This window comes from Diospyros lotus, chromosome 1 (genome assembly GCF_014633365.1).
Source record: "Diospyros lotus cultivar Yz01 chromosome 1, ASM1463336v1, whole genome shotgun sequence".
In the NCBI taxonomy this organism is placed as follows: domain Eukaryota; kingdom Viridiplantae; phylum Streptophyta; class Magnoliopsida; order Ericales; family Ebenaceae; genus Diospyros; species Diospyros lotus.
Window position 1 is genome coordinate 21,284,647 of NC_068338.1, and position 17,982 is coordinate 21,302,628.

At 38.2% G+C, this 17,982-nt stretch overlaps 1 protein-coding gene across 3 annotated transcripts in view; it reads right to left on the minus strand.

Moving 5' to 3' along the window:
* LOC127809933 (hydroxymethylglutaryl-CoA lyase, mitochondrial) overlaps positions 1-17,517 on the minus strand; it is a 32,505-nt gene extending 14,988 nt beyond the window's left edge. Inside the window, exons 1-6 of one of the 3 annotated variants that reach the window (XM_052349116.1) lie at positions 17,282-17,517; positions 14,273-14,465; positions 13,699-13,894; positions 13,258-13,440; positions 13,041-13,121; positions 12,787-12,950 (exon numbers count right to left, since the gene is read on the minus strand). In XM_052349116.1, the coding sequence (XP_052205076.1) occupies positions 12,787-12,950; positions 13,041-13,121; positions 13,258-13,440; positions 13,699-13,894; positions 14,273-14,439 (791 nt within the window). In that variant the 5' untranslated portion in view covers positions 14,440-14,465; positions 17,282-17,517. The other 2 variants (XM_052349131.1, XM_052349124.1) reach the window with 2 other exon arrangements.
* Positions 17,518-17,982: the final 465 nt, after the last annotated feature.

A 17,982-nucleotide genomic window follows, 5' to 3' on the forward strand; every position in this document is an offset into this window, starting at 1 on the left:
GAAAAGGAGCAGAGTTTACTATTGAGTTATTGCCTGATACGCAGCCTATCTCTAAGGCTTCATATTGAATGGCACCTAATGAGCTAAAGGAATTGAAGGCCCAGTTAGAAGAATTAACAGAAAAGGGTTTTATCCGACCCAGTTCATCCCCGTGGGACGCACCAGTATTGTTTTTGAGGAAGAAAGATGGATCTTTGAGGTTGTGCTTAGATAATAGCCAACTGAATCAGGTGATAGTGAAGAACAAGTACCCCTTACCTCGAGTTGATGACTTGCTAGATCACTTGTGAAAAACTAAGGTGTTCTCAAAGATAGACTTAAGATCAAGATACCAGTAAGTGTGAGTTAGAGATGATGATATTCATAAGACCACCTTCAGGACTTGCTATGGACACTATGAGTTGTGGTGATGCCATTTGGGTTAACGAATGCTCCAGCTGTTTTCATGGATTTGATGAATCGAGTTCTACAGGACTACCGAGATTGTTTCATTATTGTCTTCATAGATGATATCTTAGTTTACTCACCCAGTGTGGAGGAACATACAAAGCATCTTACTCTAGTATTGCAGAGGCTTAAAGAGGAGCAACTATATGCTAAGTTCAGCAAGTGTGAGTTCTGGCTTGCTCAGATTGGGTTTCTAGGCCACGTGGTGTCTGGAGATGGTATTTCAGTAGATCCAGACAAGACTAAAGCAGTTATGGATTGGTCGAGGTCGACGACAGTAACAGAGATATGTAGTTTTCTAGGTCTTACAGGCTATTATAGGCGATTCGGTGAAGGATTTGCTCGTCTATCTTCTCCGATGACTAAGCTAACAAGAAAATGAGAGAAATTTGAATGGAATGTTGCGTGTGAACGTGCTTTCCAAGAATTGAAGCAGGAGTTGACCACCGCATCAGTCTTAGCTATACCAAGAAGTGGAGAGAAATATTCCATTTACAGTAATGTTTCCCATTCAGGTTTGGGTTGCGTATTGATGAAATAAGGTTGAGTTAATGCTTACGCCTCCAGATAATTGAAGAAACACGAGGTGAATTACCTCACTCATGATTTTGAGTTGGCAGGGGTAGTATTTGCATTGAAGATATAGCGATACTATTTATATAGTGAGAAAGTTGAAATTTATACAGATCATAAGAGTTTACATTATCTTTTGTCTCAAAAAAAAGAATTGAACATGAGGTAGAGATGTTGGGTCGAGTTATTTAAAAACTTCAACTGTGAGATTCTATATCATCCAGGAAAAGGCTAACGTAGTAGCCGATGCCTTGAGTCGGCGAGGAGCTTCTATGACTATGATGATAGTTCAAGAATGGAAGTTATTGGAGAAATTGAGTACTCTATATATTTCAGCCCCAGAAGATAGTATAGTGATGAGTTGCGCTTATATGAGGGTGCAACCTGAGTTATTTAATCATCTCAAGGACTAGCAATTAAAAGATGAGAAGTTGGCACAGATTTTAGCAAACATCCCTTTGGGATATACTCTATGGAGTGATGGTATACTCTTATTTCGGGGGTATATTTGTATACCCGATGATGGAAATCTTAAGCAGGAGATTTTGAATGAAGCACACAAAAGTCATTACACTATTCATCAAGGTGTTGCGAAAATACACTAGGACCTTAAGCGTCAGTATTGGTGGAGTGGTATGAAGAAAGATGTAGGTAGATATGTTTCACATTGTTCAGTATGCTAACAAGTTAAAGCAGAATATCAGAAACCCACAGGTTTATTACTTCCATTGCTTATTCCAGAGTGGAAATGGGATAATGTTATTATGGATTTTGTGATGGGTTACCTAGGATGACTAGAGGCTATGAGGCTATATGGGTGATTGTTGATCGTTTGACTAAATTAGGCCATTTTTTGCCTATTAAGAAGACTTACCCATTGAATATATTTGCAAGAATTTATATTGAGGAGATTGTGAAATGACATGGTGTTCCATCCAACATTGTATTAGATCAAGATCCTCATTTTACTTCTCATTTTTTAGGAGCTTTGCATGATGCATTAGAATCTCAGATGAGGTTTAGTACGGCATTTCATCCACAGGTAGATGGTCAATCAGAAATGACTATTAGGACTCTTGAGAACATGTTGAGAGCTTATGTTCCAGATTTCCAAGGTAGTTGGGATGAGCATCTACCTTTGGTAGAATTTGCCTACAATAATAGTTTTCATTCAAGTATTGGAATGTCCGTATAAGGCTTTGTATGGGCGATCGTGTCGATCGCTGATATGTTGGGAAGAGATTGGTGATAGGGCTTTATTAGGTCCTGAAATTGTCAAGCAGACGACAGAAAAGATCCGAGTGATCAAAGCAAGAATGAAAATAGCCCAAGACAGACAGAAGAGTTATATAGATAAGCAACGACGAGACCTCAAGTTTGAGGTAGGTGACCATGTTTGGTCGAGGGTCATGCCTATTAAAGGAGCTCCCAGATTTGGCGTAACAGGGAAGCTTAGTCCCGGTTACATCGGGTCATTTGAAGTGTTGAGATGATAGGGACTTTGGCATATGAGTTAACTTTGCCACCTCAGTTGTCCTATGTTCATAACATGTTTCATGTTTCGATGTTAAGGAAGTATGTGTCAGATCCTCAGCAGGTGATTGATTTTCAAACTCTTGAAGTTAGAGAAGATGTGTCTTATGAAAAGATGCCTATTAGTATTCTAGAGTGAAAAGAAGAGATTTTGAGGAACTGATCAATTCCTCTTGTAGAAGTGCAATGGCAACGACACTCGTCAGAAGAGGCGACATGAGAATAAGAAGAAGAGATGAGGCGTCTTTACCCCTCATTGTTTGAGTAACCAGGTACGAATTTGGAGGACCAAATTCTTTTAAGGAGGGGAGAAATTGTAATGACCCGTTAAAAGGCCTAGTATTTATTCAAGAATTATTTAATTAATTGTTGAAGTTTTTGATTAAGAGATTTTGCCAATTAATTATTTAATGTGGCAATTTAGAGATTTTGAAGGAAAAGAATAGTATTTATTTCTTTAATGTTGGAGTTAAAAGAATTTGCCAATGTGGCAATCTAGTAATTTTTAATTGAGAGAATAGTATTTAAATAGCATTTAAAGAGCATTTAATTCTAGTTATTTATTGTGGAAATTAAATGCAAAGGCATGAAGGTAATTTTGGAGTTTTATTATTTGAGAGTTTTAATAATAATTTTTGTATTATTATTAATTAAATGGGATTATGTATTTAAAGGAGAATGAGAATCCATGTATGAGATGGATTTGGATTAAGAGTCTCCTAGTCCTAATAGGAGAAGGTTTTGAGAGTCTCCAAGTTCAATTGGGAAAGGGATTCCAAGTTATAAAAGGAAAAAGATCTAGGACTTTATGTCTATATATAGAGCCCATTAGCTTGGCTTTTCTTCACGCCGTGTGAAGAACAGAAAGGTCAAGAGATAGCAGAGACTTGCTAGAGTCTTCAGGATCGCTCCAGGGTTCGATCAGAGAGTTCTATCAGGCAAGTATTCTTCCTGTAATTCCTTCCATTACAGGTTCTTTTCAGTTATTTCCAGATTATCCAGTATCATTGTTCAATTTTCAGTTTATATCAACCAGCAGATACGTATATATATATAACTATATACGTTACAGTGAGTTTTCTAGGCAGTTCATGCATGTTTAATACAGCGATTCAAGTTAATATCATCGTTGAATCATCTCTAGAATTGTTTCAAATCAGTTAGGACTTGTTTTCCCAAGTTTTAATTCAGAATGGTATAGTTTTATTAAGATTTGTTTAAGAACAGAGTCTCTGTGAGCGTTCGTCTCTGGGTTTAAAAGTTGCAGATATCCGGATGAGTTCTTCCATATCCGGATAAATTTTTCAAAGCTTGTGAGTAGCATTCGGATGGAATAGAGTCTATCCGGATGAGTCAAAATTTTTATGTGAGTGACATCCGGATGGCCCTTGGGCATATCCGGATGGCTTTAGCTATATATCCAAATGGTTTGTATCACATTCGGATGAGTAAAATGCTTATTGTGAGTAATATCCATGATAGCTCTTGTTCATATTCGGATAGCCCAGTAATATCCAAATGCTTCGTTTTCGTATTCGAATGTGTCCAGCAGTGATTGTGAGTAGTATCCGGATGCCTTGAGTCGTATTCGGATGTGACTAGTTGTTGTGAGTGATATCCGGATGTTTCGTGTTGTATCCGGATGAGTCTAAGACTTTCTGCGAGTAATATCCGGATACCTTGTATCATATCCGGATGTATCTAAAGTTCATCGAGTATGATATCCGGATGGTTTGTTTATACATCCAGATAGGTCAAGATAATATCCGGATGTCTCTCCTGATATCCGGATGCCTCCCCCAAAAAGTTGAATTTTTCATTCAAATAGTCTCCAGTTATATCCGAATGCATCAGTAAGATATCCGAATGACCAGAATCATATTCGGATGTCCTAGTTCGTATCCGAATACATCCCAGCATATTCGAATAACTTTTGCTTTGAATGTCAATGTATCCGGATGAGCCTTCTTCATATCTGGATGTCTTTCATCATATCCGGATATGCTTCCTGATATCCGGATGACTTTTTCCAGAAATCCAATTTAGCTTCCAGTGAGTCCTAATTCAAGTTTAATTCAATTAATGTATTCAATACCTTCCAACATTGAATTCATAAGCCAGAATATGACAAGTTAAACATGCCCATACCCTAATTCATAATTCATAGAATCTTTGTATTCCAATAAATTGAAGATCCGATTGCGTGTCTAGTAGTTATTTTGACATGTTCAGCATTATTTCGTGAAATTATGTGCATACATTGTGGTATGAGCATTTAGCATGACTTTATATGGAGCACTACATATCGTGTGCCAACATTTATATGAGCATTGCATTGCATTGCATTATGCGCGCTAGGCGGCTTGTCCGCGGGGATCCCATCAGTTTCAGTTTCAACTCAATTTATGAGTTGCTCGCCTGGTGGCAACCAGGAGGCTAGGGGCATATTGCCCAAAGTATGTGTTTACAGTTTTTATGTTTGCAGGATTCAGATCAGTCAGGTATGTATTACAGTTATGTGGGCCTATGAGCCAAAGTTGCATACCTGTATTTAGTTTACAGTTTATGTGCATTACATTTTTATGAATGCAATCAGACAATGATTATACAGTACAAGTTCAGTGAGTTATTTATCAGTATCGATATTCTTCGATTCAGCTTCAGTATTCTTTCCAACTTATTACTTGCTGAGCTTTTTAGTTCACCTTGTACTCTTCACCCCTCCAGGTTATAGTAGGGAAGTACCAGAAGTGGGGCCTAACAGCAGTGGTCTATAGTGTGTGTACGTGGAGCCGCTCAAGATAAAAGATGTCTGGGAGTCTGTTGAGTTCTATAGAGTTTTCTCAAATTAGATCTATTTTATATTTCAGTTGAGGGATTTTCCCTTAGACAGAGTTTGTGCTTTTTAGTCTGTATTAACTCAGAGTTTTTATTTCAATTGATTGAGATGTTCAATTATGGTATCAGATTTCAGTTTATCAACTAATTTTATTTTATTGTCCCCAGTAGCACCTCTTCTCGAGCAGTTCTAGGAGAGGGGGTGTTACAATATCTCCCCATCTTCTTCCCTGGTAGCTCCATTTCCTACAACCTCCATTTCCACAGCCTCCTCTATTCCTTCTTCTTCCTTTTCTTCTTGTCCCTCCATGTGTAATAATTGTCTCCTACATTGGTGTTTGGGGGTGTACTTCTCCCCAGATCATAAGTAGTGCCCGAGCTGTTGTTTCTGTTCCACCAAAAAGGACTTCACAGAGGCTAGGTTGGGTGCAGTCTTGGGTAGTAGGTTACCCTTCTGCACCACCAGATTGCTAGACTTAGACATTCCTCCCCCACAGCCTTGTAAATTGCCCTTGGTATAACCCTTAGACATTATCCTATGCTTCTTAAAAATCACCTCCACGACTAACTCCTAAAGCCAGGCTTTCTCTGCAGCCTGTTTGATGGTGGCTGGTTGTAACATCTTAACAGTTGGTCTAAGTTCATCATTCAATTCACTGATGAAACTAGACACAAAGTATGATTCATCCAATGCCAGGTGAGAAAGAATTAGTAAGGATTTCAACTCCTCAAGTCTAGTTTGGTAGTCCTTGACTGAACCTTGTTGCTTTAGTTTGTTGAATTCCTCATACTATGTTTGTCATGATTCTTTCCCCAAAACGAGCACAAAAATCCTCCACGAATTCATGCCAATTCAATTCTATTATCCTTTTGCTCTAGCCTTGAAACCACACATCTGCCACATCGTTAAGGTAAACGATGGCCAAATTCACCCCCTGGCTCTCTCCCACCTGATAATGTTGGAAGAACTGCTCACAACGTCAAATCCACCATTGCAGTTTGTCACCTTCGAATGCCAGGATCTCCAGCCTCGGCATTGGAGCATGATTCTAGTTCGCATAAACTCCCCTAGTGGACGTCTCTAGCCTAAACTCCAACTGTTCCTCTGTTTCTAGAGGATTGGGAGCACGCTGTTGGATCCTTTATTCAGTTAACATCGGAGCCATGGTGGACCTTGGGGGAAAGTCCACTGGTAAGCTCGCATTAGGAAGCCAGGAAAACATACTCAAGATGGTGCTCAATTGCTAGCCAAATCCAGGAATTCCTCCTTGAGGCTCAATACATCTTCTCAAACATTGGTAACCTCTGCTCGAACACTCTTCTCCAACAACAACATCGCCTCTCGAGTGGCCAAATTCTCTGCCCTACCATGGCTCGCCTCCTCCTGAGTTTGGCGAAGGCCTAACTCCATCGACTCCAATCGACCCTCCAACTACTCTTGATTTTGGCAAAACCCAATCTCCATCGCATCCTATCGAGTTTCCAATTGCTTCATTCTAGTTCCCTTAGCCATCCTCTTAATCTATCAATCAACCTTGGATCAACCCAATTGCTAGGGATCGAATTTTGATGTGCAAACTACTACCCTGAATCACCAATCACTGATCACCCAAGCGTCATGATCACAAGGCTAGAAATCGCCTTACTCTAATACCAATTATCAAATCCTCAAATTTGACAAGGGGTTGTTTAGGTAGAATTGGGAATTAGAGAGAATTTGAAGGGAGAGTTCAGACAAAAAGGGAGGGAAACAACAAGAAAGAGGGAGAATGTTCGATCGAGAGAGAGAGAAAGAGAGAGAGGTCACAAAAAAAGTGGAGGTAAAATTGGGAATTAGAGAGAATTTGGAGGGAGAGTTCAGATGGAAAGAGAGGCAAACAACAAGGAGGGAGAATGTTCAATCGAGAGAGTGAGAGAGAGAGAGAGAGATCATAGAAAAGTGGAGGGAAAGGATTCACTTCATTCACTTGATGATCCCCATCCTTTAGCTGTCGCCTATATATAGCCCAGCAATACAGCTATCCAAAATGCACAGTCCAATGAAGCACAACCGCTATATCATCTAAGTACAAGCAATACAAGCAGCAAGCATAAGAAAAGAAATACAATTACTCTTCTGCCCCTAGGAATGTGACACTCGATTTCTCTTCTTTATCTTTTGCTTAGTTTCTCTCTCCCAAAGTTTCATAATTTCATCCACCATCCTTTTTTATTTAAGGATCATAATAAATAATTGGATAAATTACACTGACCACCCTTGAGTTTTGGTAAAAAAAAAAAAAAAAAACAACACCCTTGATGTTTGGGAAATAATGAAGACCCTCTTACTATTCAAAAAATAGATAGACCATTGTACCCTTTATGACTTAAACTATTTCTCTCTCCCCCTCCTATCTCTCTCGCTGGTATTGCTCCTTATTAGAGAACAACCATGGTTGTCTCTTTATTGCCTGTTGTCAATTGTCTCTCTCTCTTTCTCACTCCTCTCCCTCTCTTCCATTCAATTCTATAAAAAATCTCTTCCATTCAATTCTATAAAAAACCTAAGCTACTGTTAAACTAATTATGCCCTAAGCCATCACCAAACAATCTACAACAAACCACAATGGCACCAGTAACCTCATCTCTCTTAAGATTCAACAACAAAAAAGAGCTCTATCTCTCTCTCTCTAGGCCAATGGGGTTTCTGCAACCCTATCAATAATGATAGGGTTGTAGAAACCGCATCAGTAATGGTGCTGATAGAAACCCCATCATCAATGGGCTTTGTTTCTCTCGCTTCAACAACCTATTCTCTCTCTCTCTCTCTCTCTCAATAGCCCCATCACCTTGGGGCTTTTGCAACCCCATCAACGATTATGGGCCTGCATAAACCCCATCAATGTCAGGGCTCTATAATCTACATTCTCTATCTTTCTATCTCAACTCTCTCCCTTTATCTCACCAAGAAGGAACAAGTGATGGGTTCCTTCATAGGTAATTCTCTCTCTCTAATTTCTCTATAATATATGACAGAGAAAGAAAGGAGAGATAAAAGGTATTTTTGACATTTTAGAAAAAATTAACAACCATTTTTTAACGAGGGGAAAGTGAAGCACTCTAAGAACCTCAAGGGAGGCATTTGTCATTTTTCAACTGTTAAGGGTGCCTGCGTCTTTTTTGTTAAACCTCAGGACGCTCGGTATAATTTACCCTAAATAATTTCATTATCCAAAAAATGCCCTCTTTTCCCTTGTATTTCCCATATTTCTATTAGGATGTCATCAGGTCCAACTGCTTTACCATTCTTCATCGTTTTCAATGCTTGCTTTATTTTGTTTGGACATATACATTTACATTTATGGAATATGTAATTCTTATCTTTCTTCGGTGTTACTAAAATGCCCTAACATAACACTTGTTTCTCTACATTCATTCAATATGTTCAAGAAATACTCTATACATCTCTCATTGATCGTAACCTCAAGAATAGATCACAAAAATAATAAGGAAACTGTGGGAACTATGAGTGAACCATACTGCACAAGGCTACTAAAAAGGCATTGAGTGAAGTCCCAGTGCTTGGCCTACCAAACTTTTGCAAGCCCTTTGTGTTCGAAACCGATGCTAGCAACCATGGAATAGGGGTCATCCTGTCCCAGGAGGGCAGACCATTGGCTTTCCTAAGCCACTCCCTGGCTCCCCGGCATCAAGGACTTAGCATATACGAGAAGGAGTTAATGGCAGTCCTCATGGCAGTGGAAAAGTGGCGGCATTACTTGGAAGGAAACAAATTTGTGATAAAAACGGACCATGAAAGTCTTAAATTTTTGCTACAACAACGGCTACACACTCAATTACAAAAGAAAGGCATGGCCAAGCTTATGGGATTGGATTATGTAATCCAATTTAGAAAAGGGAAGGAGAATGTTGTAGCAGACGCCTTGTCTCGCTGCCAAGAAGAAGGAACATGTGAAGCTATCTCCGCAATTGTTCCCGATTGGTTACAAGAAGTGACTGTCAGTTACCCTCAAGATGATTGGACAAAAGGCTTACTGGAGCAATTAAGTGTGGCCGCGCACAGCAGACCTGGATACTCACTAAACAATGGGATACTGTGCTATAAAGGACGCCTGGTGATAGGAAACAATGAAGTATTGAAGAGAAACATCCTACAAGCACTCCATGAGTCCCCTCTCGGTGGCCATTCGGGTATCCAGAATACATACCGAAGAGTCCATCAAGTATTCTTTTGGCCTCAGCTAAAAAAATATGTCTGGAACTATGTGATGCAGTGTGATGTGTGCAGAAGGTGTAAGCATGAGACAATAGCGCATCCCGGCCTTCTACAACCCCTACTATTACCGGACCAAGCCTGGACTAATATCACTATGGACTTTATAGAAGGGCTTCCTCGCTCAAAAGGGAAAGACTGCATCATAGTGGTGGTGGATAGGTTCTCTAAATTCAGCCACTTTCTTGATTTATCCCACCCATACACAGCTCAAGACGTTGCTAGAACATTCATGGATAATATAGTGAAGCTGCATGGTATACCACAGTCTATTGTGTCTGACAGAGACCGCATCTTCACTAGTCTATTTTGGAAAGAGCTAATGAAGCTGCTAGGCACTAAACTCTTAATGTCAACTGCCTATCACCCAAAAATGGATGGCCAGACCGAACGAGTAAACCAATCGCTGGAGCTATATTTGAGATATTTCAGTTTCCTACAATCTAAGGGGTGGCATAAGTGGTTAGCCGTTGCCCAATGGTGGTACAACTCAAAGTTCCACAGTTCCATTCGCATGACTCCAAACCAAGACTACTACCGGCCTTAGCCAACCACACTACAGTGGCAACCATTGATAATTACTTGCAACACCGACAGGAAATTATGAAGATGGTAAAGACAGAATTAGCTAAAGCCCAAAATCAAATGAAGCAAATGGCTGATCGACATCGTAGCGAATGAGAATTTGCAGTGGGAGAAGAGGTTTACCTAAAGCTCAGGCCACAACATCTCAGGGCCTTGTCTCAGCAGCCAATTTCCAAGCTCAACCCAAAATACTATGGGCCTTTTCCTATTATAGAAAGGATTGGCGCCGTAGCCTACAAGTTACTGCTTCCGGAGGCCACACACATCCACTCGGTGTTCCACGTCTCTCTCCTCAAGAAAGCCATTGGTCAACACCCACATAGCAGCTCGCTGCCCACCATGCCCACAACTGATAGGCAGGATCCGGTGCCTGCCGCCATCTTAGACCGAAGGGTGATCCACCGACATGGAGCCCCCCTTATTCAAGTCCTAGTCAAGTGGTCATCTCTACATGAGGACAACAAAACTTGGGAGTATCTTCCAGAACTGCTCCAACAATTTCCAAATGCTGCTAGTCTCCTACATATTTCTTGCGGACAAGAAATGTTTTAAGGGGCAGGGATTGTTAGATAATTAGGCCAATGTATTCGGCAATAGGCCTAGATCTATTGGGCTGAGCCCATGTAAATAACAGCCTCGGTTAAATCACAGCTGGAGGAATGTTCCAGCATGTGCCGAGCAAGTTGTAAGGCAAGTGGGAGAAGGCTTAACCGTTTTTGGCGCCAACTGAGCCAAAGATCAGTATAAAAGAGTTGATCTATGCCTTTTCCCTTATGTTGAATGAAATCAGAAAATTAGTTTCCTTCTCAATTCTTCTCCCTCCTAAATTTCACTCTTCCTTCCCTCTAAAATTCTCTCAAATCCTCCCTCTCCCTTCTTTTTGCCATTCTCAATTTCACTTGTCAGGATAGGAACCTGACAAAGCACTACTAAGAACCTCAAGGGAGGCATTTGTCATTTTTCAACTGTTAAGGGTGCCTGCGTCTTTTTGGTTAAACCTCAGGATGCTCAGTATAATTTACCCTAAATAATTTCATTAACCAAAAAATGCTCTCTTTTCCCTTGTATTTCCCATATTTCTATTAGGATGTCATCAGGTCCAACTGCTTTACCTTTCTTCATCGTTTTCAATGCTTGCTTTATTTTGTTTGGACATATACATTTATGGAATATGTAATTCTTATCTTTCTTCAGTTACTAAAATGCCCTAACATAACACTTGTTTCTCTACATTCATTCAATATGTTCAAGAAATACTCTATACATCTCTCATTGATTGTAATTTCAAGAATAGATCACAAAAATAATAAGGAAACTGTGGGAACTATGAGTGAACCATACTGCACAAGGCTACTAATATTATTGGCTTGTAATGTGGTGAGTATCATTTAAAGAGGCGTGGGTCAAACTTTAGAACATAGAATATATGAAACTGAAAGCTGAGGACCTAACAGAAATAAAAAGGGGTTCTTAAGTTCCCCAATGATGATTGAAATGCAGACTTATACATTATTTCATGCTCTCATCATGTACTCCTGTGTGTTTGTCAACCAGAATGACACGGGTGAGGATACAGACAGGTATCTTATCACCAAACCCATAAATATTAAAAAATTATAGACTTACATGTCTAACATCTAATGATTTTTTTGTAGAAGAAAAAGGCCTATAATCAATAGAACTGAAATTCTAGTCTCTTGCACCAGTGGCTGAAGGGAATGTCCCTTTTTCCCCTAGATTCCATTAAGTCCAAGCACATTGCTGAATGATAAAATTATCTGGTAATAGGATATTACACAATGTAGTCCACAATAAATAAAGTAAGAAAGAGGCCACGGGCCATTGGCAGACCTCTGTTTAGCCCTATTCCGTAAGTTGCTGGCTTCTGAACTCCTTCACGTTGTCCCTTTTAGCCTACCCAACTTAGCCTTCATTACAAATAAACGAAAGTTTTTTCAAAGTATCAATAAGATAGGAAACTAAGGTATGCCTTAAACAAGGGTCACACCAACACTTCACCAACATAATATAAAGGGGCTTAAAAGAGCAGCAAAGAAATCAAAGGGCTGATATCAGTGAACACTTGTAGCAGCCTTTCCCTCCCAATATCAGTAATTAAAGATCTCTCCTCCTGATATATATTTAAAGACTTATGATTTTACACAACCACACCCAATTGCTCATGCCAAATCAATGTATCACAGAGTATATATAACTTATGCCAGAAGAAAGTATGCAATTCAAGTTCAAGATAGATTCAAGTATAGTTGAGCTGAAAGGCACTAGCAACTATGCAATGCAGATCCAACTGGTGTAGTTTTCTCGCAGCAGTGCTTTAAGTAACACTTATCAAGACTAACAGTGAAACAGAAATGATTTGACTTAACAGTTCAGTTTCAAAGTAAACAATATTGTATTCTCCAGGAATATGTATACCTGAATATATATATATGTGTGTGTGTGTGTGTAGAGAGAGAGAGAGCGAGGGGGGGGGGGGGGGGGAATAAAACAAGAGCTTCAAGTACAAGAATACATACCCACGAACAGGAATTGAGAGGTTTTTAGCAGCCTCAGCAACAATGCGATATCGAGTAAGACTCTCTTCAATGCTACAGTTGATGTTTGACTTTGAAAAAGACTCAGAAGCTGATGCAAAGATGGCTACATCCCTTGCTCCTGCTGCAACAGCTGCTTCAAAACCCTGACAATGATTTTACATAACAAATAAGAAAATCCCTTCGCATAATTATGGCACTATTTGAAATCATGCTTCCCAAAAAAAGCTACCCACTTTCAAATTAGGTGTCAAGACAGGCAATCTTACACCCTCAATGTTTCTAACTGCTTTCATTAAATCCTTTGCATCTGCCAGCTAATATAAAGGGAAACAAACAGAAAGGAAAACAACAGTAAGGGAACCACTGAAAGCATGCAACTTTCAGCAAAGTTGTCAAAATGAAAATAGAATATCATCAACCAGCAAGCAATGTTGATGAAGTTACTGTTACCTGAGGCACCCATTTCGGCGAGACAAAACTTGTGGCCTCAACAACTGACAAACCACAAGATATTAGCCTATGAATCAGTTCTACCTTCACAGAGGTAGGTACAATGTTCTTCTCATTTTGTAGTCCATCTCTTGGACCTACTTCCACTATTTTCACATACTTTGGCATATATTTCAAGAACTGCTGAATTCAAATTTCAAATAAATGGTTAGAGAGAGCAATCTTGATATCAGAAAAGGATATCAATAACAAATTTTTAGAACATTTCTAATCCTAACAGAATTTCGATAAGAACCGTTACAGTTGAAAATCTCTTGGTCAACTTTTAGCAAAATGAGAGCATGCCCAGAGTCTAATTTGTTAAAAACAGGAAAATTAGGAACCATCTTGGAGTTTGAAGCTATAGTGAGATAAAAAAGCTTTTATTTCTATAAGAGCTACCTTATTTGTCATGGACTTTATTCCTTTGCCATTGCAGTAGGAGGTGTATGTATGTTCAGGCAGATACTGTGAATCAGATGGACTTGCATATACTACATGATTCCTGCTTAAGCTTGAAGTCCTCCTATTGTTAATTTCTTTAGTCTTTTGCCTTCCCCATCTGAATGATTCTCCTGTGCACTCATCAAAATCTTCACTGCATATGAATATCATTCATTGAGTGTATTTCACAATAGTGGAAAAAATCTAAACCAAATAACATTGTAGCTAAAAATGTTGCCGCTACATGCCATGCTCATGTGATAGCAATTAAAAATTCTTTATCTTAGAAATTCAATAATTCAAAATTATTGACAATGGATCCTGCATACCAAATTTGTAGATGCTGTTTGCTTGACCAACAACAGAAAACATAGATAATGCAAGATAATAAAGGACCAATATGTAAAGTAAAGAAAGGAAAGAAGAAAGAGAAAATAGAAGAATAGAGACTATATGTATATATATATTTTATAACATGGAAATTAAAAGACCTGTCTGCAGCCAAAAAGTCAACCTTCAGAAAAACACTTACTCACAGCTGTTGGATGTGCTGCAGTTTCTCCCTTCAATCCAGCAACTTCCCATCCCCATGTCCTCTCCATTTGTCCTGCAAGCACTGGTTGAAAACCTAGTAAATCGATCGATAGAGCTCAGGCTTGGCAAATTGTCCAGAGCTAGTGGCTGCTCCAAGCTCGACATTGTGGAAGTGGATGTGGCAAGAGAAACTGGAACACATACATGATAGAAGTAAGTGAACCATCATGAACACTTCAGTGGCCTTTTGTTGCAAGCATTCGATCAACAGCAGAGCATGATGAATTTACTCATTCCAAAGGCCATTCAAATTATTTTTATAGAATTCAAACAGCTGATGATAAACAAAAACAGGAAAAGAACCAAATGCCATATATGTTTATGAGAAAGACATGATGTTTACAGAGCTCAAAATATTGACTTCAGACATGTAGAGTAAAAGTTCAAGGTTTTCATATTGGCTTTTGCAGGGAGCTCATTACATTTAACCCACTTAACCAGAAGAAACATCTAACATGTATAAACATAATCACAATGCCAAGTCAAATGCATAAGAAGAAACTTCACATGTTTTACCAGCTGTATAAAAACTTACAGGAAGAGATAAAAAAAGAAGGAACTGCTACTTCTAACAACCTAGCATGAAAGTCTTCAAATGTAATAGTCAATTACAAGTGATATATTCGAAGTCCAAAATGAATAACCGGACCAGTAGGATCTTTATGACAAAACCATTTGAACATACAAAGAAAACTTTGGCAACATAGAAACCACTTATATGCATAGCCATATAGTATATCGGAAAATTTCTTCATTAGGAGTCCTTGGTTTTTCATAAAGCCTCTTGTTTCTTATGATAAACAAGAAGAAAAAGAAGAAGCAAAATCTGTAGCATCAAAAGTGCTTAAATATACTGGTAGGAGCTATATCTGAAAATCTGATAGGGAAGAGTTAGAATCAAAAGTATAGTAATGAACTCATAACCAGACGCTATACCAGAAAAAAATGTAAGGGAAGTGTTAGAATCAAAAGTAACTTAATGCACTTGTAGGCAGGCTCTATATTTGAAAAAAGAGCGTTAGTAAATTTCCCTGGTTCTCCACAAAGCCTCTTGTTTCATTTGATACAAGGGAGAAAAACAAGGTCAAAGTCAAAAGTGTGCCATTGTACACACAAACATTCAAAAATTTGACTGTAGGGGAAAAACAAAGGGTTAAAACAGGGAACAGAAACAACAAACCAACCTTGGATAAAAGGGTCCTGCTAGACATAAGTATCAGTGAGTCCCCTATGATAAAACTTGAGAAGATCACCAACTTCTAAGAAGGTGATAAATCATATCGGGCACTAACACTGGACAAACACTTCTTCATGCATATTGGACACTCATTCAAACATGTCCTTTTACTTTTTAATTCCTTCTCAATAAATATATTTGGAACACTCATCCCTACAATAAATAGATGCATGTCCATCCCTTAAATTATTAGACCATTATTACAAGCTTGAAAGAATAAGACAAATTCTTCCATGATTGGTTCCAAGAATGAAATTGGTTGATGCTGACAGTATTAGGTAGCATAAAATCATTACAAGAGAAGTTGATTATTGAATGAAAATCAACTGTAAAAGTAAGTAATATAGATTCATATATATTAATCCTTACTCTAATCAACACTTTAATTTCAAAAAATTTATGATCCAAAAATTTCTTCTTGTCTATTGCCAGCAGTGCTCCACAATGCAAAAAATAAGGAAATAGTAATCATTTTCATGTCTACATAACTTAAATATTTATCTATTAAAACACTAGTTTGTTGTGTCCTAACCCATTTTGAGATTACTACGTTTTTATATCTATGTATATCATAATTCTCTCTCATGCTTGTATCTGTGATTTTTAGATAAAGGCTCTCTCACGAATGGTCGAGCAACAGTTTTCATCTCATGCATGTTTAGGTAAGGGTTTTCAGGAAAATAGTTCCTCTACAATTAAGTCTAACAATGATCAGTAATAATCAATACCCGGATAGACATGTAGCATGCAGTCTATCCATAAAATAAGAATACAAGTCTTAAGATTTTGTTGTTTCCAAACTCCAATTCAATGTGCTGAATCAGCTCGAGAAAGTTTATTCCACGAACTTTTGAGGTCCCAATGGTCCACATGTTGCCAATAGGACACGGAAGATCACAACTTCATTGCATCATAAGGCACAAAGCATTTTTCTATATGACCAACCTGTGCTCTCTTCACCTTGCTCCCATACTAATTATGCAAATTCATAACTATTGCGCTCCTGTTACTATCAACCACAAAATTTGGCAATCCAAACGAAGCATTACAAAGATATGCAGTTATCAGAAAGCAACAAAATTGATAAGAGTGAACCCAATAAAGTTGCTCCTGGACAAAATTAAAGAACTGTGAGTGTTTCCACTTCTCATAATGGAATCTAAATTTTATGCAAATGACATGACAGAATATCATTTGTTACAAAAAAATTCGACATTCATAAGAAATCAGCCTCTGAACTACACCACATGACTCAACAAACTAGCCTATGTTGTACCACGTAATTAATATACTATCACAAATGAACTAACATTGAAGTCCATTTTATGAAATTACCAAGGATTCTGCGAAAATGAACCTGCACAAGAACCCAATAACCAAAAGAAAAAAAATACGAAAAACAGGAAAGACAATTAGCATAGGTGAACCAATTTATCAGGACTTCCCAACAACATGGGCACGAGTACCTGTTTGGTTGCCAAGAAAACCAAGAAAAATGAACCCAATTCTCCTTACATCTTCGAATATCCAGAAATTTCAATAGTTTGCCCCTCGTCGAAGAAGAAATAACACCAAATAGAAAAGTACAACATGACACTAAACTTCCCATCAGATTGCGGCCTAAATGTGTCGGAACTTCAGGTTTTCTCGGGAACCAAACAGAAAGTACCCAAATGCAATAGAGAAAGCGGGAGGTTACAGTGCACAAACCTGCAAAACTGAAAAGCAGAGAATTTCTGGGTTCTGATAACGGAAATCAGAGACCCAGTCCACAGCCTTCCGGTGTTCAATCAACTTGACTTCCCAAACACGGAAAGATTTTGGTGGTGGTGGTGGGTGAGCCGGACAATGAAGAAGAGAAGGTGCCAAAGCGTGACGGAGAGTCCTCCACAATTCTTGTTTGTGTTTGGTGGAGTCCAAAATGCGTGTCTTCACGTGTATCCATCCATACATTACATACATTATATTCCCAAGTAACGTAACCATTCATTTCTTTTGTGGGCGGAATTTACTCCACAAACAAACGCTTCCTTTCCCCCTTCATAGATCTTTCTCCAGTCGCTCCCCAGACACACAAAATTTGGTCGGGTCAATATTTTATTTTATTTTTTCAAACAAATATAATAAATTTCTCACTCACTCCGTATTTATTAATCAAAATATAAATAAAAAAATAAGATATAAAAAATATTCCAAACTTTTCTAATTTTTAATTTATTTATTAAATTTATCTGACTACTCTTAAAAAATAAGTCACGTAATTTTTTATCTAACATTTTTTAGATATATTTATCTCTCTTCTTCAAATAAACATATCTTGGGCCTTATATATAAAAAAAAATAATGTATATCTCCTTAGTACATTCTAAAAAATTTAACAAATAATTTGATAAAAATCTTGAAATATTTTA